General features: G+C 34.9%; 1 protein-coding gene across 1 annotated transcript in view; it reads left to right on the top strand.

Annotated features, from left to right (window-relative positions):
- Nucleotides 1-24216, top strand: part of LOC141499237 (meprin A subunit beta-like) — a 54022-nt gene that overhangs the window by 15542 nt on the left and 14264 nt on the right. Inside the window, exons 8-14 of the mRNA XM_074202068.1 lie at nucleotides 3985-4060; nucleotides 9431-9548; nucleotides 12564-12742; nucleotides 16519-16737; nucleotides 18226-18378; nucleotides 21544-21759; nucleotides 22905-23345. Coding sequence (XP_074058169.1) covers nucleotides 3985-4060; nucleotides 9431-9548; nucleotides 12564-12742; nucleotides 16519-16737; nucleotides 18226-18378; nucleotides 21544-21759; nucleotides 22905-23345 — 1402 coding nt within the window. The remainder of the gene's footprint in view (nucleotides 1-3984; nucleotides 4061-9430; nucleotides 9549-12563; nucleotides 12743-16518; nucleotides 16738-18225; nucleotides 18379-21543; nucleotides 21760-22904; nucleotides 23346-24216) is intronic.

Raw genomic sequence — 24216 nt, 5'->3', positions numbered from 1 at the left:
TCACTTTCTTTACTCAATGAGTTTGATATCTGGCTTACAATTTTTCTCTAGTCTTCAATTCCTTTGCTCATACTAGCAGAATTTAACATGCATATTGATTCCCCCTAAAATACCCTAACTATTCATTTATTTTAACTATACACACCTCCCATGAACTACCTCTCCAGGTCAATTAAGTTACACACAAAAATGTTCAGTCCCTTGATCTTGGCATCAACCCTAAATGTATGGCATTCAAGAATTCTAAAATTTCTTTATCTAATCATAATTAATTGACTTTTCAGCTCTCTCTGTCTTCTATTTCCCTACTCTTCACTTACACCATGACCTCGTTTCTTGACCCCTCAATTCTCTCCCAGACCAGCTAGTCATCCCCTTCTATATTCCTCATCTTTATTCCTTGGAGAACCAATTTAATTCCAAATAACCTCTTCTTTGTATCTGTGGGTCCATTATTATATTGCTAGTTATGCCTAACCTTGCCTCAACCTTGGGTCCCTCATTCCATTCATTGTCTTCCTACCTATACATATGTAGCTGAGGAAAGGTGGAGAAAATCACAGAAATTTTCTGAATGGGTCCATTACAAACTTATGTTATATGACTCAACTGGGCCCTTATAACTGCTAGGTAATCCCACTGTACCTCTCATATTAATTCACTATTTGACTCTCCACACCTGTTTTAAATCTCTCTTCAAGCTTCCCATGACTTTTTCTCTCTCTACTCTCTCAGCTGAGAAATTTGTCTCATATTTTATAGAAACAATTAAGGCCATTTGCCTTTAACCCTTTCTTCTCCCCACTTCCCCATCTCCCATCACTCATGTTCCTTTGTTCAACTTTTTCTTCCTTCATCTGTTTCACATTGATGAAATGCTTTTCCCTTAGTAATCCAACTCACTACCACCTCTGTCATTTGTGCTCTTTCTTGTTTTTTAAATCTCTCTATCTCTACAGGTTGATTTCCTATTGCCTACAATCATTCCCATTCCTTGTTCATTCTGGGGGAAAAACCCTTATTTGAACCTTCCATACACATTAATTAATATACAATATCATTTCTCCTTCTTGTAGCTAAACTCCTCAAAAAGGTTGCATATAAATATTTCATTTTTTCCTCTCCTCTCACTTTCTTCTTAAACTCTTATAATCTAATTTTCCCACATTGTCATTGCATGGAAACTGCTCACTTTCCCCAATGTTACTAATTATCTCTTACTTGCTAAAACTAGTGTCCTTTTCTTAGTTCTCATTTTCTGGATCAGATCCTGAAGCCTTTGATATCATTGATCACTCTCTCCTCTTTGATACTCCCCTCTCTAGGTTTTTGAGACACAATTCTCTCCAGTTTATCATTCTAATTATCTGATTGCTCCTTCTCTGTGTCCTTTACTGTATCCTTTTCCAATTCATTCCTTTAATCATAGGTGTCTCTCAGAGTCTGACCTGAATCTTTATCTTTACTCCCTCTAAACTATATTGCATGGTGATTTCATTAGATTTAATGGATTTAATTGCTATTCCTATGCAGATGATTCTCAAACCTGCTGTAATTTTTCTGCCCACCTCCAATCTCCCATTCCCAGATATGATATCTTGAACTTGTTCAACAGACATCTGAAATGGTATCTGTCCAAAACAGAGCTTTGTTATTTGTCCCCTAAGCCCTCTTCCTTCCTACTTTCATCTTTTCCATAGAAGATAACATCTTCTTTCCAGTAGCTTAGATTTGCAACCTGGGATTCGTTCATCTTAGATTCCTGCACCATCTCTCACCCCTACCTGAGTCACCCCATGTCCAGGCTGTGGCCAAGATCTGTCAGTTTCACCTTTGCAGCATCTCTCAAATACACCCCATGTCTTTCCTTGACACTGCTGCTATGCTACCACAGGCCCATATCACCTCTTGATTTTATTATTGCCATAGCCCATGCATACTTCTGCCTTCCTTAATCTGCTCCCCATTCCAATCCATCCTCCATTTCATCATTAAATTAATTTTTCAAAAGCAGTCATGTCACCCTCTGCAGTCACTCAATAAACTCCAACAGTTTCATATTGACTCTAAGATCAAATACAAAATGTTCCTGTTGGCATTAAAAGCCCTCCATAACCTTACCCCTTCCTCCTTTTCCAGACATAGAGCTCACTTCTTGCCATGTACACTTAGATCCATTGATGCTGGTCTCCTGGGTATTCTGTGAATGAAACACCCCTTGGCTTCAGGATTTTCTTTGATTATCCTGTATGATTGAACATACCTCATCTTCTACTCCAACTACTGACCTGAGTACTTTTAAGTTCCAACTTAAAGTCTAACTTCTAAGGAAAGCATTTTTCTAATCTATTTTAAATCTAGAAATTTCCCTTATAAAAAATCATTCCCTATTCATCTTGTATATAACTTGCTTTATTCATATAAACATGTCTAGCTACCTATTTATCTATTAATCACCTCTCTCTCTCTCAATCTAGTCTATCTACTTTTATTTGCATGTTGTCTCCCCCCAGTAGGTTGTATGCTCCTTTAGAGCAGAGACAGTTTTTTGCATGTTTGAAGTTTAGTATAATAAATATTTATTTATTAATTAATTACTCTTGGTAATAAAGAATGAAAAAGAGAAGAAAAATATTCAGCTCACCCAACTAACATATCAACTGAATCTGAGAGTGTAAACCACATTCCACATCCATAGTGTCCCACTTTTGCAAGTACAGGAGATAGAGGAACATTTCTTCAAGCTTTTTCTAGGACCAAGCTTCTTGGTGATTATAATACATATAAGCTTTTTTTTTAAATGTCAGCTTGTTAACCTGGAAGGCTTGAGTTATATGATAAAACCTTACCAATTCAGATGAATTGAAGAAAGTTAAGTTCAGGTTAGTTAATTTTTAAAGTCTATCTATGAAAAATACTTTGAAACATCATATTTTATTAATTTCAGTTAATCAGCCTATCAATCAACATTTGTTAATTAAGTCCTAGTATTTCCAGGAACCAAATTAGATGGGAAAATCAATAAGAAAAAGAAAAAAATATATCCTCATGGATTTTATGATCTACAATAATATTTTCTAAGCTAATAAAATGTTACTGCCTAAAGATGCTACCAGACCCAACTGTTGAACAGATTTGAGTAAGTTATCAGTAATTGGTACACTGTTTAGCCAAAACAGGTATAACTAAACCAGAGTTTAGGAATGCTTGAAAACTGTTTATTTAATTGCTAAAAATACTTTGTGGTTGTTTCTTTTCTGTTCTGTATGTCTCTTTTTGTTGTCATATGGAGTTTTCTTTGCAAAAATACTAGAATGGTTTGCCATTTCTCTCTCCAACTAATTTTATAGATGAGGAAACTGAGACAAACAAGGTTACCTATCCAATCATACAACTATTAAGTGTCTGATACCAAATTTAAACTCAGACGAGTGTACCTGAGTCTAGGCCCAACATTCTAACCAGTATGCCACCTAGCTGTATTATTATAAATATAACTTTACCTTCTAACCACATTTTGAAACTAAACTTCATCTGCATGGTGCATTGGTAGACTTTAATCGATAACATTTTAGAATTATTATGAATTATGAAATAGAACAGCTCAAACTGATGAGCTTTTGCCAAAACTTTCTTCTTGTAGATAATGTTTTAGCTAAAGTCAGTGCAAGAACCTTCATTAAAGCTTTTCTGCCAATGTTGATTGGATTTCTCCCATAATCAATGCTTGATATATCCCCTTTGCATGCCTCTTTTCCCAAATGATCCTATCCAAAATCAGTGCTACAGATGCACTATTTGCCTCCTAATCTCTTACAGAATTTCTGAAAAAAAATACATTCATACATTCATAAATTCATAAATTATTTGTTTCTTTTACTGGTTGAGAGATTTTTAAACTGCCTTCCTTCTTGGGATAATTATGTTTCCCTAAATTGCTGCCTAATCTCAGCATAAACACATTCTTTTTATATTCTTTTTCAGGGAGACAGAAGTACCCTTATTGATGATAAATATAAATGGCCTCTTATCATCCCTTATGTCCTTGAAGATAATCTGGGTAGGTACAATCATTTAGACTACGGTTTTTGTCCCTTCACCCACTGCCCCAGAATCTGACTTTCTTCTGAACTCCAGGTGATAACAGCAATTGAGTTCAGACCACTTCTAATTGAATACAGAAAGATTTTTAATTTTTCTATTACCCCAGAATGGAGGTAGACTGGGGAAAGAAATGGAATCAGGCACAAAAAGCTGCCTGTATTATTCAATTTCATGAAAGGAAGCTATGATGGCTAAAGTCCCTCCTAGTCCTAAGAGCTCTAAATTCTATGACCTTTAGATGAGTGACCCTTGGTATTATCCTTGGCTACCAAATATTTCAGCTCAACAAAGAGATCAGTTGCCAACTGGCTTCTGTTCTTTTTAAAAAGAATCGGTGAGTAGTCCTTCCTTTTAGCTGTGACTTCTTTGCATTTCTAGTTTGATTCACAGTGATATTCATTCCTTCCAGTAGTCTTTAAACTCAATAGTCATTGAACAAAGTCTCCCATTTAGATAATTAACAGCTAAACTATATGCTAATTATCTAAAAACTGTGATTACTTTTGCTTTCTACCATCTTTGTGGGTTTTCTTTTGCCCTTTATCACTGAAAAACTAGAAGGGGTGGGACTAATAGTCATTATCTATTTTTTAAATGAAGTTCCCTGTCCAATTATCAGCTTGTGAATATGTCCCTATGGACATTAGCTAGACAGTTTCATAGACAAGACATTGTTTCCTGGAATGTATTAAAAACTCTTCCAGATTGTTAAAACAAGCCATGACTTTATTTCATTTTTCATAGTTTTCCATTGTTCCATCTTTCAAAAACTCAGGGCCACTTCCAAGTTATAGAAAGTTATTTCATTAGGCCTTTCCTGTAGGCTAGAGATGACAGTTTAACTTTGGAAGGTAGAATATTCATCAATTCTCTTTCTCAGCATTTTTGTAGTCATTCAGATCACTCATAGTGATTAGTCTTAATTTTAATAATAATGATAAGATGACTAGAATTGATAGAGTGCTTTATGGTTTGTCAAGCATTTTTCAAATAGTATTTCATTTTATTCTCATAATAAATCCTTAGAGATTGGTTCTATTGGTATTTCTATTTTTATAGATGGGAAAACTGAGGTAGATAGCTTAATAGGATTCTATGAAATAAATATAATACTCATACAGAGCAACATTCATAGCATCTTTAACACTATCTAATTCTAATGAATTGAATTATATTCTTGAGTAATTCAGATGTGAAAAAATTTTAAATAAGTGATTTATACTTTTATTATTCAAGACATTACATTGGAACAATTCAATTAAAAAAAACCTTTATTGATGCCTTTTGTTTTTATATCATTTATGCTTGTAAAATTTGACCCACAATGAAATTTACTACCTAGCGAAAACTGATAAATGAAACTAATCAATACATAAATCTTGTCTAACAATATATAAAATAGTCTGTGACTGCTATGTCCCACTCCTTTTCCAAAGAGAGGAAAAATGCATCTTGTCATCTATTTTCTAGAGCAATAATGAATAGGCCATTTCAGTCAATCAGAATTCAACACTGTTAACGTATGTTTTTATAAGAATAAGCATTGATTAAACAGTACTTATATGCCAGTCAATGAACATACATTTATTAAGCACCCACTATGTGTGTGTAGGCACTGTGATAAACATTAGTGAGACAAAGAAAGGTAAGTGGCAGTATATATGCTTAATATCTAGAATGGAAGACAACATGTAAATAAAACTGTACAATCAAACTCTATATACAATGAATTTGAAATTATCAGTAGAAGTCAGACACTGAAATTAAACACTGTTCCAGGTTCAGCATATACAAAGAAAAATATGGTGCCTGTTTCCAAGGAACTCACATTATAATGAGAGGAGGCCACAATATGAAAAATAAATTTACATACAAGATAACTACAGTATAAATGGAAGATAATCTCAGCCATGGGTGGGTCAGGGGTTTGGGGAATTGAGAAAATATCTTACAAAGGTGGGGTATGACAGCTGAATTGTTTTTTATTAATATTTTATTTGTTTTCCAATTATATATATACAATATTAGTTTATATCTATCATTTTCTGTAAGGTTTTGAATTTTTCAATTTTTCCCTCCACCCTCCTTTCCCTCTCCCATCTCCCCACAGAAGGCAGTTTAATAATCTTTACATTGTTTCCATATTATACCATGATTGAAATTGAATGTGTTGGGAGAGAAATCATATTCTTGAGGAGAAAATAAAATATTAGAGATAGCAAAATTATGTAGTACATAAGATCCTTTTTAAAAAAAAACTGAAGATAATAGACTTTGGTCTTTGTTTAAACTCCACAATTCTTTCTATGGGTACAGATGGTATTCTCCATCACAGGTGCTCTAAAACTGTCCCTGATTATTGCATTGATGGAATGAGCAAGACCATTAAGGTTGATCATCACCCCCATGTTACTGTTATAGTGTACAGTTCTTCTAGTTTTGCTCATCTTGCTCAACATCAGTTCATGCAAGTCTTTCCAGGCTTCGCTGAAATCCCATCCCTCTTGGTTTCTAATAGAATAATAGTATTCAATTACATCCATATACCACGATTTGTTCAGCCATTCTCCAATTGATGGATGTTCACTTGATTTCTAATTCTTTGCTACAACAAACTGGGCTGCTATGAATATTTTTGTACAAGTGATGCTTTTACCCTTTTGCATGATCTCTTCAGGCTACCCAGTAATGGTATTGTTGGATCAAATGGTATATACATTTTTATTGTCTTTTGGGCATAATTCCAGATTGTTCTCCAGAAAGGTTGGATGAGTTCACAGCTCCACCAACAATGTATTAATGTCCCAGATTTCCCATATCCCTTCCAACATTGAACATTGTCCTTTCTGGTAATGTTGGCTAGTCTGAGAGTTGTCAGTGGTACCTCAGAACTGCTTTAATTTGATTTAGTAATGATTTAGAACAATTTTTCATATGACTATGGATAGCTCTGATTTCCTCATCTGTAAATTGCCTTTGCATATCCTTTGACCATTTGTCATTTGGGGAATGGCTTTTTTTTTTTTTTATAAATTTGACTCAGTTCTTTATATATTTTAGAAATGAGTCCTTTGTCAGAAATACTAGTTGTAAAAGTTGTTTCCCAATTTACTACATTTCTTTTGATCTTTGTTACAGTGGTTTTGTTTGTACAAAAGCTTTTTAATTTAATGTAATCAAAATTATCTATTTGGTTTTTAATGATGTTCTCCATCTCTTCCTTGGTCATAAACTGCTTCCCTTTTCACAGATCTGACAAATGACAGCTGAGTCTTAAAGAAGCCAGGGCATCCAGAAGATTGGAAATGAAGAGACACAGTTTGAGGAAAAACATGAGGGGGAGGGGAGAGAGAGAGAGAGAGAGAGAGAGAGAGAGAGAGAGAGAGAGAGAGACTGAGACTATGAGAGTGATCAGTGTCAATGATGAGGAATAGTAAGATGGCCAATGTTTTAGAGAACGTATTGGGGAATGAACTATAAGAAGACTGGGAAGATAGGAGAAATCAGATTGTGAAGGGAATCAATGGACTTTATTGAGTAGGAAAGTGACCTAATCAGATCTGGGATTTAGAAAAATCATTTGGGCAGCTATGTGAAGGATGAATTGGACTAGGGAGAGATGAAGCAGGGAGACTAACCAATAGACTATTCAAATAATAACTCACATTTATAAAACTATTTATAGTTTAGAAGTCATTTACATGGTTTTTTTCATTTGATCTTTACAATGACCAATTAAGCTACATAGTGGAAATGTTATTATTCCCATTTTGTAGATGAAGGACCTTATACCCAGAGAGGTTAAATGAATTGCCTAGAAGTGACACAGTTGATTTAATTTGAGTCATATTCCTACTGTATCCTGGTTTAAATCTACTGAACCTCAAGGTGTTTATTATCTACTTGAGGAGCTCTTGCTCCATTAACCCAAAGCAGGGAAATAACAACTGACAGCAAAGGAAAGAAAGAGCAAGGAAACTGAGATAAGAAATACTTATCTGGAGGAAGGATGGATTAGAGAGAGCAGAGTGAAAAGTAAGTATGAGAACTGTAGGAAGGTTATTGTCTTGGTGTAGGCATAACAATCAATTTTCAAAGGGAGCCAGGTAGCTAAAGCCCATGGAGTGCTTGACTTAGAGTCAGGAAGATCTGACTTCTACTAATTGTGTGACCTTGGGCAAGGCACTTAGCTGCTTGGTTTTCTCAACAGCAAAATTAAAATAATTATAACCCCTACCTACCAGGGTTGTTGTCAGGCTCAAATGAAATATTATTTATAAAGCTCTTAGGATAGGGATCTGACACTATCAGGCACCTAATGAATACTTGTTTCTTTCCTTTCTTGGGAGGTAATAGTGGCCAAAGAGTAGAGGAAAAAATTGGAAGTGAAACTAATAGCATAATGATAGGGATAAGTACTGGACTTGCGATTTTTTTACTAAAGAGAACCCCAGATGATGAATCTCCCTCTGTCAAAGCAGGTTGACACCTTCTTTGCAATTTATTGTTTTAGATACTTGATTAAGTCATGAGGAGTTATGCGATTGTGGGAGGTGGGAGAGGTCAGTCCTCTAGATACTATTGACCATTGGTTATTGGCTTTCAGAGTTATTCAGATTGAGAGGTGGAGGAGTAGGAAGAGTCAAGGATAACCTCCAGGTTTCAAAATGAGTCAAAAGGAGTATGATAGTATCCTTGAGAGAAAGACCAAAGAAGGAGGAATAGGTTTAGAGGAAAGATGACAGGTCTATTTTTGGACAGGTTGAGTATGAGGTACAAGTGAAATGTTCAAGTTGAGAGGTTCTGTGGACAAGTTAATGAATCTAAAGCTAGGAAGACTAAAGAAGATGTTTAATACCATTAGGGGACCCAGTGAATAGACAGGTGTACCTGCAATAAGGAAGACCTAAGCCCAAATCTGACTTTTAGAAATAGTTGTATGATCTTGGGCAAGTCACTTAACACCTTTTTCTCATTTTCCTTAGTTACAATCAGGGAATCAAATGAAGTAATTGCTAAAGGATAAGATCAAGGGTAAGGAACAAGAGAAGAAGACAGAGAAGGAGAAGTTAGAGTTAGGAGGAGAACTAGAAGGACATGGGATCTCTGACACCAAGGGAAGAGAATGATGAATAAGGGGGAGTTATTTCTAGGTCAAAAGCTTCAGAAAGTCTAAGATAGATGAGACTTGACAGATGATCTTTGGATTTAACCATTGGAAGCCCTTGAGAGACAGGTTTTAACACAGGGAGGAAAGTCTGGCTCTAAATCCAGAATCCTATTGATGGTTAATGGGCATTGCTTTTGTGTCTTCCTTTTTCTTCAGACATGAATGCTAAAGGAGTTATCCTGAAGACATTTGAACGGTTCCGTTTAAAAACTTGCATTGACTTTAAGCCATGGGAAGGGGAAGATAACTATCTTGCACTGTTGAAAGGACTTGGGTAAGAGAAAGGCTTGATATTCTAAGAATTTCCTGAAAGCAGTGTCTCTAGTATGTTACAAAGCAGTATATGGCTCTGTACATGAAAAATTCAGGATTCTAAGACTATGGCATTTTCCTGATCAACTGTTCATTAAACATTTAATTTACTAAACATTTACTGAGCACTTACTATATAACAGATTTTTTACTAAGATCTGGAGATTACAATAGGAAAAAGATTGTCCCTGCCCTTAAACTGTGTATAATCTAATAGGAGAAGACAGTACATGAAAAGTTGTTAGAAAGAAGTTTTTGGGGTGGGCCCACCAGGGGCACCCTTGCACAGGGACACACTGGACCTTAGAAATAAAAGAAAATCAAAGATGGAGATGGAAAATAGAGAGTACCAGGATCAAAAGAAAATAAGGTTATTCTATAGTTATTTGTTTATAATAATCCCATATTGATCTATATTTATTATATTTTCCCTAAGTTCTCTCATCCCACACATTTAATAATTCATTCTATAACTATATCCACAGTTGATTTTTATGTTCAGCTCATTAGACTATGGTTTTAATCATCTGTCCTCTATCCCTTTGAAAATGGGAAGCTGTTGGTTTGACTGGAGTCCAGGGTCTCTCAAAGGTCTCTCCCAGCTGTTGAGCACTCACATCTGCAAAATGTTACAGCACTCTGTTATCTCACACTATAATCTTACTTATTTTGAGATTTTTGCTTCATTTACCCATTTTGTCACATTCTCTTCATTCAGAAGATTAATTTCCTTTTTAGATAAAAAGGAACAAAATAGGAAATGATCAGTTTTCTTTTGTCTCTGTCATATGCTATCATCTATTCTTTCCACTTTAACCAGAAAGCTTCTTCTCTTGTTCTTAATCCAACCTCCATATTGTCATGATTGAATTTTTTGAAAGACTCAGATTGGTTTAAACTTTAACCATGATGGTTACAGCTTTATAAGACTCTTTTAATTTTCCTAACACCCTCAGTTCTATTAAGAGCAGTTCCTCATTTCCTCTAAAATAAAAAATAAAGTTCTCTGCCATTTAAAACCATTATGATTATGATATATATATTATATCGCTCTCAATTACTTTTCCTTTCTTTCAACATTTCTTCCCTTTTTGCCTTTCTTAATTTCCCTTTCCTTCTCTTCCTTTTTTCTATTTTATTTTCCTATCATAATCATTTCATTGACCTCCCCATATTGCACTTCCCTTGTGAAAAAGAAAACCAAAGAAAACCTCCATCTGACAGTGTATACAATATCTCACTTCTCTACATTCCCATCTATCTTTTCAGACTCATTACATATTATTACAATTCAGGTATATGACATTTCTTCCTCCTATGCGGCATTCCCTATCCTGTCTCCTTTTCTTTGCATGGGTGTCCCCAATTCTTGGAATGCTTGCTCTCTAAATAGCTGCCTCTTGAAATCCCATACTTTCTTCTTCCTTCAAAGGGCAGTTCAAGCACCATACCTTTTGTGAAATAATTCCTGATACCTTAGTTACTAGTGCTACAGTCCTCCCAAATCTTTGTATAGAAATTTTATTTACTTATATGTATATCGGGGTGGCTAGGTGGTACAGTGGATAGAGCATGGCCCTGGAGTCAGGAGTACCTGAGTTCAAATCCAGCCTCAAACACTTAATAATTACCTAGCTGTGTGGCCTTGGGCAAGCCACTTAACCCCATTGCCTTGCAAAAAAAACAACAACAAACCAAATAAATAAAAATACTTTTATGTATATCTTTTATCTTAGAATATGAGTTCCTTTCAGGCAGGACTGTTTCATTTTTGATCCTTTATATCTTGTGCTACTTAGACACATATGTGCTGGCATAAAGTAAGGATTCAGGAAATTAATCAAATTTGAGAACTTGAATTGATGACTATGGCCAGTTAGCCCAGCCCATATCCAAAAGGAATTTCCATGATTACATACTTGCCACAATAGACATTTAGGCTCTTGAAGAGCTTCATATTGGAAGATTTGGCTGTTCTTTGAACTTTTGGACTAATTATGAGAAAGTTTTCTTGACATCAAACTTAAATTTCTCCTCATTGCTGCCTGTTATACACTCTGAGGTATTTTTCTTCTTCAAGACCCCCACTCCTTCAAATATGTACAGAGCTATTGTTCCCCCCGAATCTTTTCTACTTTAGACTAAATTTTCTTATTTCCTGTTATGACTTAGATTCGGTATATGTCACCATCCTTGTTACCTGTATTCTCCAAAAGCTAAGCCTCTCTGAATATAGTCCAAGATGTCATATACTTTTTTTGTCATATCATATAAATAAATTATATTGATGTTGTTGTCTACTCAAACTCTTCAATATTGTTAGATAAAATTTTATTTAAACACGTGCTCCTTTCCCTGACCCCATTTTAATATGTACAGTTGATTTCTTTTTAGACCAAATATAAAACTGTACTTGTACAACATGTCCATTGAAATTGGTGTCTCTTTCTGTTTAACTATCTACTTAGTTTAGTTTTAATTCCTGAATTGGGATTTTATGCCAGAACCATGCTCAAGCTCCTGCTCTATTTTTAATTGGAATGGTCCATCCAACTTGATCTCAGTCTAGATCACTAGATCCTGTGTTGATCTCCACCTCCATTAGTATTAGTCTACACTCATTAAACATTAAAGAAAATAGATTTTTAGGTCTTCCTTTGTCTTCGGAGCATTGGATTTTCATAGTTCTTCTTTAGCATCATGGGGTAGAGTGCTAGAAACTTTGGAATGTGGCACTTGACCTGACAGGTTTACAACTGCTTTTGGCCTTTCTCCCTTCAGGAGTCTTACAGTTATTTATCTCTTGCCTTATTCATAATCCATACATCAATTTGTATTTCAAGGTTAATTAATGGTCCTTTACCATATCAAACAACTATACCTCTTATGGTTATCACTAGAATTGAAAGAGGGTTTGAATTTGATGTTGGTCATCACATAATGCCAATCATCTTGCTACTTTATGTCTTGTTTTTAGGTGTTATTCCTCAATAGGAAATATACAGTCTGGTAGACAGATTATTTCCATAGGTGAAAAATGTGATACAATAGCATCAGTTCAACATGAACTCCTACATACCCTGGGATTCTGGCATGAGCACTCCCGTTCAGATCGAGATGATTATATTATAATAATGAAGGACAGAATTTTACCAGGTATGGTTTCCTTGATTGCTTTCCTTTTTGTACACGAGAGGCTTTAGAGGCAAGAAAGTGTGGTTTCTGTTCAGTCATTAGTAGGCCAACCACTTTTGTAATGACCACTAGCAATACAAAGAAACAAAAATGTGCTGATACCTTCCCTTATAGAATTCTCATTCTAATGGAATAGACAAAATGCAAAATTATTGACTTGCTACATATGTTAATATGCAAATGGACAGTATCTTAAAAAGAAGACACTCACAAAGGAGAAAGATCAGTTTTAGTTTATTTTATTAAATTTTATTTTATATTAATTGAATAAAACAAGCATTTCTATAACAGGTCTATAAAAAGATGACTGTACTTGAAACTGGAAATATAATATAAACAATTTGTTCTTCCTTTCAAGTATACAACAAAATTGTCATGTAAAATTTTTTCTTTTTTCTTTTCTTTTCCTTCTATTCTTCGCCTTACCCCTTATAGATACAAAAAGATTATATATATAAAATGTAAAATTATTTAAACTATACACATTCTATACATCTATCAGTTTTCTCTCTGGATGCAAATAGCATCTTTGTATGTTTTTTATAGTTAATTTGGATATTTATACCAAGCAAAATAATTTATTTGTTGAAAATTATTTTAATACAATATTGTTGTTACTATAAATAATCTTTTCTTGGTTTTGCTCATTTCACTCTTCATTATTTCATGGAAGTGGTTCCATGTTTTTCTAAATTCATTGAGCTCATCATTTCTTTTAACAGTAATATTCCATTACAATCATATACTACAAGTTTTTCAACCATCCCCAACTGATGGGTATAACTGCAAATTCCAGTTCTTTGCCACGATAAAGAGAGTTGCTATTAACATTTAGGACATATAGGTTATTTTCCTTTCCTCTTAAGTATCTTTGGAAATTAACCAAATATTTGTATTGCTGATGACTCTTTGAGAATAATTCCAGATTGTTCTCCAAAATAGTTGGATGATTTTACGATTCCTTCAATAATGAATTAGGGTCCCAATATCTTCATATGCTCTCCAGTATCTGTCACATTCCCCTTCTATCATTTCAACCAATTTGGTAGCTATAAAATGATACCTCAAGTTTGTTTTAATCTGCATTTCTCTAATCAATACTGATTGAGAGCATTTTTATGTGAATATAAATTATTTTGATTTCTTTAATGCAAAACTGCCTTTTCATATCCTTTGACCAATATGGGAATGAATCATATTCTTATAGATTTGACAAAGTTTTATATATATATATATATATATATATATATATATATATATATATATGACCTTAATCTGATAAAATTATCTACAAATTCTCCCTAATTTTCTTCTTTCCATCTAATCTTGGCTATACTGGTTTTACAAAAGCTTTTGAATTTAATTTAACTGCAGTTATTCACTTTACACTTAATTTTGCTCTCTGTCTCTTGATAATTCAAATATTTCTTACCTACCATGCTTCAGATGTTCTAAGTTCTTCTAATTTTCTTTTAAAATCTCTCCTTGTATCTAGGTTTTGCCTCTATTTTGAACCGATCTTGTTAAATGGTGTGAGATTTTAGTCCATGCCCAATCTTTGTCATTTTGCTTTCTAATTTTCCCAACAATTTTTACTAAATAATGAATTTCTATCCCCAAATCCTAAGTCTTTACATTTTTAAAATACAAGGTTTTTAGGGCTTTTTTGCAGCTATAAATTTGCATTTATAGTCTTTTTCATTGATCTACCTTTCCATTTCTTAGCCAGTACCACATAGTTTTGGTAATTACTGCCTTATAATACAGTTTAAGAGGAGAAAGTAAGTCTAATGACTTTGCAAAGTCCATCATGTAAATCCAATTCACTTGAATGCCATGCCATCACATCTCTGCTGTAATAGTCCTCTCTGAGAATGAGGGATAAACAACAATTAGTGTGAATAATAGGAGCTATTACACTACTGACCATTTGGGTACCACTCCCAGTCCCATTCCTCTTCCCTTTCAGCCCCTTCTCTTTCTTCCACTGGTACATGAAATGTGATGACCATCTCCAGTCATCCTATCCATATTGAGCTTTTGGACCCCAATGGCTCCGGAGGAGAAAGTGAGACTGGTGATTTTGCACAGCCCTTCCTCACTTAAATCCAATTCATTTGCATGTCATGTCATCACATCTTTGATGTCGTGGTCCTCTTTGAGACTGAAGGACAGAGCAACAAGATCTGTTGCTGTTGAACTTCCTTCCTGGTACTTTTTATGATTTCCTTTGATATTCCTGACTTTTTGTTTTTCCAAATGAATTTTGTTATTTTTTAATTCAGCAAAATAATATTTTGGTAAAAGTTAATTGTGATGCTGTTGAGCATATAAATTAGAGTAAAATTATCATTTTTATTATATTGGCCCTGCCTATCCAAGACACAATTACTATCTCTACAATTATTTAAATCTGAGTTTATTTGTATTAAAAGATTTTTTTTGTAATTTTGTTTATATAGTTTCTGGGTTTGCTTTGGCAGGTGTTCTCCCAGGCATTGTATATTGTCTAGAGTTATTTTAAATGGGGGTATTTTTATGTTTTTACTATTTTCTCTTGTAGAGTTTTGTTTGTGATATGGAGGAATATTGGTGATTTATGTGGTTTTATTTCATATCCTTCTACTTTGCTAAAATTATTAATTGTTTAAACTAACTTTTTAACTGAATCTTTAGAATTTTCCAAGAATATCATCATATCATCTGAAAAAAGAGACAGTTTTACCATGACATCCCCTATTCTGATTCCTTCAATTTCTTTTATTTTCTCTTATTGCTTTTATTAGAATTTCCAATTTCCAGGAAGTAACTAATAGTTAGGGAGAGATTGAAAATTATTGAAAGTGAAAGTTTCTGTTGTTTTTCCTTCATTTTCAAAAAAGTCCATGATATCAGGGAGGTGATGCCATCACAAACATATGAATTGGAATTTAGTGAGGGGTTGCTTTGCTAGGTCACCAGCTTTAATTTCTCCTCCAGAGCCATCTGGTCCAGTGGTCAGATAAGGATGAGGATGACTGGAGATGACCCTGGATTTGAGACAATTGGGGTTAAGTGAATTGCCTAAGGTCATACAGCTAGTAAGAGTCAAGTGTCAGAAGTCAAATTTGAACTCAGCTCCTCTTGACTCTAAGACTGCTCTATCCACTGCATTACCTAGGTTTCCTTCCAACTAGATAGTCAGATACAGAAACAATTTCAGAGTTAATAGATTTGTAAATGTTCCAGAGCCAGCTAGTGAATGGCAGAGTCAGAATTAGAAACTAATTATGGCACTTTCCACAAAACTACGCTACATTCCATATATAGATAGTATCTTAATATAATGTTTATTACAATATTTGTAAATATTCTTTCATTTCAATTACCACAGAATACAGCATATTGTGGGTCTAGAAGTCAGGGAGACCTGAACTCAAATTACTATGATCCATAATAGCTTTATGACAATGGACAAAGTCATCAAGACTTTCAGTGCTCCTAATTAATTCTCTCAGGTCATAAATTATAACTCAGTTACTGATTCACACTGGTGAGAGGAGTTTCTTTATTGAGAACCGTTCATACAGATGAAACCAGATTTATGCTTTAAACTGAACCATGTAAGAAAATAGTATTCATAGCTGCCTTAAGTTTGCTATAACTAAAGTTCATAAATATAAAACTTTTACATTTTAATACTATTCATATTTTTGTTTTATGACATTTATATTATTATTTTGTAAATTTTATTTTAGGCACTGAAAACAATTTTTATAAGAAAAGTGAGAAGGATTCAAATTCCCTGAACATTCCCTATGACTATACATCTTTGATGCATTACTCTAAAACTGCTTTTCAAAGAGGAACAGAACCAACAATTATAACAAAAATCCCTTCCTTCATGGATGTGATTGGACAACGAATAGATTTCAGCAATGATGATGTTGAAAAATTGAATCTCCTTTACAAATGCTGTAAGTATCCTGGCCTTTATGGAAACATGATTGTTTCTTTCTGCTCTCAGGGAATTTCAGCCTGCTAGGCTTTCTACAATTAAAAAAAATAGTCATAAAGAGAAATGGGGGAGAGCATAAAATAATAGAGGCAAGGTAACAATATAAGATTTAGCAAGGTAGTTTGGGACATTGGGCTTGATATCAGAAACCCAGAAGAAAGTCATGGTTCCACCATTTAGTAGATGTGTCATTTTGGGCATGCCATTTGACTCTCTTTCCTCTTTCCTTTACTATAAATTAGTGATTTTATGGTTGGGATAAGAGTTATTGATTTCCCTGCTAGTAAGAAAATGCTTTCAACCAACATAGCTTGATGCCTACTCTGCAATTTATAGGTCTTCTTCGATAATGAAGGACAAGAAACAACTCTGCAATTAATAAACTTAAAATGCCATGAGGTCCTGAAAAGTAGGATGATTTGCTAGGATAACTCCCATTAGATTTGAGCCTGGGGAATGTTTGGGGTTTGCTGTGTGTATATGTGTGTGTGTGTGTGTGTGTGTTTGTGTGTGTGTGTGTGTGTGTGTGTGTGTGTGTGTGTGTGTGTATGTGTGTGTATGTGTGTGTGGCTCTGGGGCATAACACAGTACTTGGTACACATGAGTTACTTAATAACAATCAGTGCTATTTGATTGACTAACACAAGTATTAACAAGTATTATGTGTCAGAAGTAGGACTTGACCAAACTAAGCCCTCAAGTCATTATACCACACAGACTTTTTTTTTAGGTTTTTGCAAGGCAATGGGGTTAAGTGGCTTTCTCAAGGCCACACAGCTAGGTAATTATTAAGTGTCTGAGGCCGGATTTGAACTCAGGTACTCCTGACTCCAGGGCTGGTGCTCTAAACATTGTGCCACCTAGTTGCCCCTGCCACACAGACTTTCTCAAACACTATGTGGTTATAATATAGACTGAATTGTATTCTAAATGAATCTTCCTTTTTTGGAAACGTATCTGATCCTTTGTGGGAAATGGATTTACTTTTGCCTTTTAAAATGTCAATTTGGCATCAGCATTTATCAACCAGATTCTAAATGACTGCAGCATGATAAAGAATAGTTGTAGCTGACGTACTGAAAACTGTTTTCAGACAGTACCTGGATGAGAATGAAATGTATAAATTCCCAAGGAGGAAAGATGTAAGAAGTTGGGCTATTGCTCAGACAGCTCAGTAATTTGAGAAAGATAGAAAGATGTAGGCATTGTCTCAACATATCTCTTAATAACATCTTCAAGTGAGGACAGTTGTACTAAGCTGCTGCTTTCCTTTCTATTTTGGCTATGTGGGTTGGCATTCATCAGAGCTCCTCAGGGCACTCACTAGCCAAGACTTGCTGACCTCCTTTTCCTCAGTGCCTTTCTTCTTCCCAACTTAGTTACTCAATGAATAAATATGGGTTGCTCCTTGACCAGAGAATCGTTCAATGATTTTTGTCTACTGTAGCTTCTTCTCTAACCTTTCTGGATTCATGTGATTTTGAACTGGAAAGCATATGTGGCATGATTCAAAACTCAGAAGATAATGGTGACTGGGAAAGGATTGCACTGGTACCTGGTGGACCTGATACTGATCAAACATACCTGGGCAAGTGCGAAGGTAACTACCAGGAATTGGCTCTTATGTACTTTTCTTTGTTTTCTTCAGCAAATGCTCATCATTTCCCTTTGCCAGTTTAGTATTTTAAAGAGAATTTACACAAGGCAAGTGCTCACATGGTCATCAAAAGTGCTATGCCAGTCTCAAGGTCTCTTTAAAGAGCTTTATTATTGATTTTGAGAAATGGGAGATGCTGGTACAGGACCACCTAACATGACCTGCCCACATCAAAGAAGATACTGTACTACAGGATAAAAACAGTATCACAATACCACAAAGGGCATGTGAGATGCACAAATTAAGAGAAATCTCCATTCCAAATCTTCCAGTGGACTAGTTGGACTCAACCTGTGGTAAAGCCTTCTGAATTTGTATTGGACTTATCAGCCAGATCAACAGTCCAATAATGCGGTGTCATCAGTCCTGCTGGAAAAAGGAAGGATGAGTAACAATAGCTTAGTCATGTCCTAAGATTATAGATTTAGAATTGCAAGTGACCTTAGAGGACCTCTTGTCCAACTCCTAATTTTACAGATGAAAAAATTGAAGTTCACTAAGGTTAAGTGGCATACCTAAGTATTCTTGGGTCCTAGATTTAGAACTTATTCTCCTGCATATGGTTGTCTAAAGGAGGAATGGGGACCTACTTCTAAGTTTTTGTCAGTATTAGACTAATTTTATAATTTTTGTTTCATATAAAAAAGCAATTTGGGCAGTTAGATGGCACAGTGGATGGTGCACCAGTCTTGAAGTCTGGAAAATTCATCTTCTTCAGTTGAAATCTAGTCTCAGACAAGTACTAGCTGTGTTACCCTAGACATGTCACTTAACCCTGTTTCTCAGTTTCCTCATCTGTAAAATGAATTGGAGAAGGAAATGGCAAACTACTGTGATATCTTTGCCAAGAAAATATCAGGGATGTCATGAAGAGTAAGATACAACTGATTGACAAAGAAGACCAGTTTGGGAATTCGACTTGTTTCTCTAGTAAATTAAAATGGTTAAGATCTTCTCCCTTACTCTCCTACAATTGCACTATTTCATGGAGGTAGGATTGTGGTGAGGTAAAAAGAATGGTGATTCTGTCACAGTATGATTCTAAGTTCAAATCCTATTTAGGATTTTATCACACATATGTCACAACCTCAGGAGTCTCAATTTTCCCATTTGTAAAATGAGGGGGTTCAACTTAATGACCTCAGAGGTCATTCTAGCTCTACATTTTTGATGTGTAGTTCAGATCCAGGATTTCCAACCTGAGGAGAGTTGTCTTCAGTAATTGTGTTTGTGTGTGTGTGTGTGTGTGTGTGTGTGTGTGTGTGTGTGTGTGTGTGTTTGCATGTGTCTGTAAGTGTATATGAGAGAAAGGGAGAGGAGGGAGAGAAAATTCGCTTTTTTTCTTTGAAAAAATCTGACCTTCTTAGGCAAAGAAAGGGAAAAACCTTGACTGTTTTCATTCGAACCATTGCATAATAACCTTTGCAGTTTGATTGGGCTAAAGTCTTAAAACATCACATTACTAGTTTCAAACTTGATGCCTCTCTTTCTGGAAACAAACATCTAAAACCAGATGCAAAAACTTAGGGTAATTAGACTATTTCAAATGATTAGCTCAGGACACTAAGAGTGATAAAATGCTAGCACTACAGGTTCATAGCTAGAAGGGGTCTCAGACCCCATCTTATTTAATTAACTCCTTTATTTTAAAATTGTATAAGCTGTGATGCAGAGAAAAAGAATGATTTACTCAAGCTCACAGGGGTAGTATCAGAGTTGGGATCTGAATTCATGTCCTCTGGTTGCTGAGGCAATGTTCTTTCCACTGTAAGTCATAAGTAATCACTATAAACTGAAAGTTATCCAAGGAGAGGGCCTTGGGAGCTCCTATTCTTAAAGATCATTCTCAGAGAATGATTTTTGGGTTGTTGGGAGAGAATATGACAAGCTAAAGGTCAAATTGCCCCTTTCTTAGTTCTTCAAATATGTAGTTTACATCAGTCAGGGGGTACAGTGGATAGAAGCCAAGAAGATCAATTGAAATCTGATCTCAGATATTTATTATCTCTGTGGCACTAGGCAAGATATTATTTGCCTTAGTTTCCTCAAATGTATAATGAGGCTAATAATAGCACCTACCTTCAGATTTTATATGAGGAACCAATAATATAACTGTTGTGTTCATAGTCAACACAAAGCACATATTGAACACAATATAGATGTTAGTTATTTTTATTTCCATCATCATGATTGACTGGAAAGGCACAAGAATTCAGTAAGAGGGCCAATCAGAGAAGATTATTTTCTTCTTATTTTCTTCCATAATCCTCAGAAGTGAAGTACCTTTACATTTCCTGAGAGGATATTCAAATCATTGGCTTGAATTAACCCTAGTATATACAATTCTAGAAACCACTTATTAACTGGTATAATGAGACCCTCTCTTCATTTAGTCACCCTTCTTCTTTCTTCATATTTAGATGGGTGTATACTTAAAGGTATATTCCCTAGAACACTTCTTTTTTTGTGTTGTGGAAGGAATGCATATTTGGAAGGAGCTCTAACCTGGAGTCAAATTTTCAGTGAGAAAATTCATGCTTCAGAAATCAACAAACACTCCAAATCAGGGCTTGTTTCATTGTTGTTCTTGTTTAATGTCTAGACTTTAAAAAAGTGATGGAGAAAATACTAATGCAAATTAAAGTTAAAAATTTGCCAAATGTGGGTCTTCTCCCAAGAAATTCAGTAGTTAAATACTTAAGAGCATATCCCTGAACTTGCCCCGTTCTATCTTGCTCTTTTTAGGATTTAAAATATACATTGGACTTTTAATATTGTTTGGGATTTACCAAAAAAAAAAAAACCCAACTTCCTGCACCTTGATTTCCCCTTTTGCCAATATACTTAGGCAGTGAAGCATGTAAAAGCAGGGTGCATTGTTGTTGAATGTGTGTGTGTTTTCAACACATAGGTGGTCAAATGACTAATATTTCATTTAGTATGAACTCAACGAACTATTTTTCCAAGGTCTTACTATACCTGATATTGTAGGATATGAAAAATAAAAACTGAGTTTATCATGACTTAATATTAAATATGCTCACCTGTGAAATTTCCTTCTGGAGTCAAAGCCTTTAAGTCTCAAGTCTCTACTTTGTTTTCTCCTAGGTTGTGGTTTCTTTATGCATTTCAGTAGCAGGTCTGTGAATATAGGGGGAAATGCAATCCTAGAAAGCCGACTATTTATTCCCAAGAGAGAGTTTCAGTGCTTGGAGTTTTATTACTACATCAGTGGAAACAAATATAACCAGCTCAAGATCTATGTCAGGAAGTACATCTCAGAACATGGTGAAAGCTCTCTTATACTGGTGGATGAAGTGAAAGGTATGAGATTTCATCCTTGGGGAACCAAACTTGATTTGGGGTTGGAAATTTCTGTAGCCATTTGTTTCCCTTCACAGAATTTGTCTGGGGCTTTCCTTCTTCTGATGGTTTTCCATTCTTCTGATAGTTTGTGATGCACAAGGGATTTTTCACCTGCAGGAGACTAGAATCCATCTGGTCCAAGGCTTTAATTTTAATTTTTAATTTTTTCTTCTCTCTTCTTTGTTTATTTTTATGATATTAAACTTCTAATTCTTTTCAGAAACTTGACCTTTAGCTCTTGCAATTAACAAAGATTAGGAACCTTTTTAGAGTTTGGAGGTCTTGAGATTAAAGTTTATACTGCTGCCACTTAAATAATTCAGACATTAGGATTACTGAAATCTGATCAACCCTAGAAACTTCTGTAACTGAGTCTAGAATGTAGTTTGGAGTGATTTTCTATATTTGAGGGGCATCTGTCTTGTTAGTCAAGTATAAGGATTGGAGTAGTGATTGGGCCCTTATGTACTGAGAACTAACTTGTGGTGGAGAGAATGAGGAAGGCTCTATGATTCCTTCAGGACACTCTCCTTCAAAGCAATCTGTGACTTGTCAAATAGATATAAGTAAAGGGCTTGAAGGCCATTGATTTGACATAATGTTGTAACTTAAAGACTGAATTAAATTCAGTCTCATCTGTTAAATGACAAGTCATTTAACATCTGTATGTCCAAGTTTTCTCATCTCTAAAATGGGAACAATAATAGCACCTTTCAAAAAAGGATCAAAAAGGATCAAATAAGCTATTTATAAAGTACTTTGGAAATCTTCAATCACTATATAGATGCAAGCTATTATTAATATTAGTTCTTACATTATTACAAATAGGATAGGTGTAAAATTTGATATCTAAATATTATTTAACCCTCTAATTCTGGAAGATGTAGACATCTTCATAGATTGCCATAAATGTGCTCAAGTATTTTATTAGGTTATGTGATCTGACATGAATATTGATAAATAAGATGTTTGAATTGGAGACCACATAAAATCATGACATAGAATATCACTGACATGTAAATTAGGTCTTGGAAGCTAGGAATGCTCCTTGTTCATTAGTAATTGACTGACTTTAAAAAGTCAACATTTCTCCTCTATTATAGATGTTCACATTGGGACCTGGCAACTCTATTATGTACCACTGGCAATTAACACCAAATTCAGAGTGGTATTTGAAGGAACTCGAGGTAGAGGTACACCAGCTGGTGGTATCTCCATTGACGACATCAATCTTTCAGAAACTTACTGTCCTCATCACATGTGGAAGATAAGCAACTTCAAGCAACTTGTTAGCTCAGGGGAAATCATTTATAGTCCTCCATTTTATTCTCCTGCAGGCTATGCCTTTCAAATTCAGTTGGATCTAAGTAATCAGACTGAAATAGATATAAGTTTCTTCCAGATCTCTGGAGCTAATGATGAAAAATTGCAGTGGCCATGTCCATGGTTACAAGCCACAATGACAATTTTGGATCAAAATCCTGATATTCGTCAGCGCATGTCCAATGAGAGGAGTGTGACTACAGATCCTTTTCAAAAAACTGGTTTGTGAATTTTTTTTCTTTGTGGTTGACACGATATATTTCATTGGAAACTGGATGGGGGAAGAGAAAAGAATGAAAATCACACTTGATTGATAATCATTTCATAGTAGTCTCCAATGAGTCTATTATAAATTTCAAGAATCTTTGTATCAAGGGAGATTGTGAGGATTATTGCAATGTTTGTGGTAAGGAAGATGACCATCAAGAATGATGGACAGGGGAAGCTAGGTGGAGCAGTGGATAGAGCACTGGCCTTGGAGTCAGGAGTACCTGAGTTCAAATCTGGCCTCAGACACTTAATAATTACCTAGCTGTGTGGCCTTGGGCAAGCTGCTTAACCCCATTGCCTTGCAAAAACTAAAAAAAAAAATAAAAAAAAAAGAATGATGGACAACAGAAAAACTTAGAATGAGAGGGTTAGAGGGCTGGTCAAATGAAAAAGATGGACTGATTCAAAAGATAACTCCAATTCGTTCTCTGTCTGATTTCTGAGCAACTCCTGTTCCTTGGTCTCTTCATTTTGTTTGGTATTAAACTTGGGTGCTCTTGGTATTGTCCAATGATCAGGTTCCACCAAGGTTGAATAAAATAGTGGTATAGTTCAATTCTTGAATAGAACACAGCTGCTTAATAAATGATTGTTGAGTGAATGAATGAAATAGTTTAACCAAGTTTAACAAGTAAACTATTGACACTGAAAGATAGGAATAATAATTACTCACTGAAAAGTTCTTAAGAATTGGTCCATGCTTTGATCATGCTGTGACCATTATGCTTGTTTTCTAGTCCTTGGAAAGAGAAAACTAATTATAAGATGGATCAATGTGGGCCTGGTTCAATTTGAAAACAATAGCAAGAATGATAACATAAG

Source organism: Macrotis lagotis, chromosome X (genome assembly GCF_037893015.1).
Source record: "Macrotis lagotis isolate mMagLag1 chromosome X, bilby.v1.9.chrom.fasta, whole genome shotgun sequence".
In the NCBI taxonomy this organism is placed as follows: Eukaryota; Metazoa; Chordata; class Mammalia; order Peramelemorphia; family Peramelidae; genus Macrotis; species Macrotis lagotis.
This window is presented reverse-complemented; position numbering and strand designations above follow the sequence as displayed.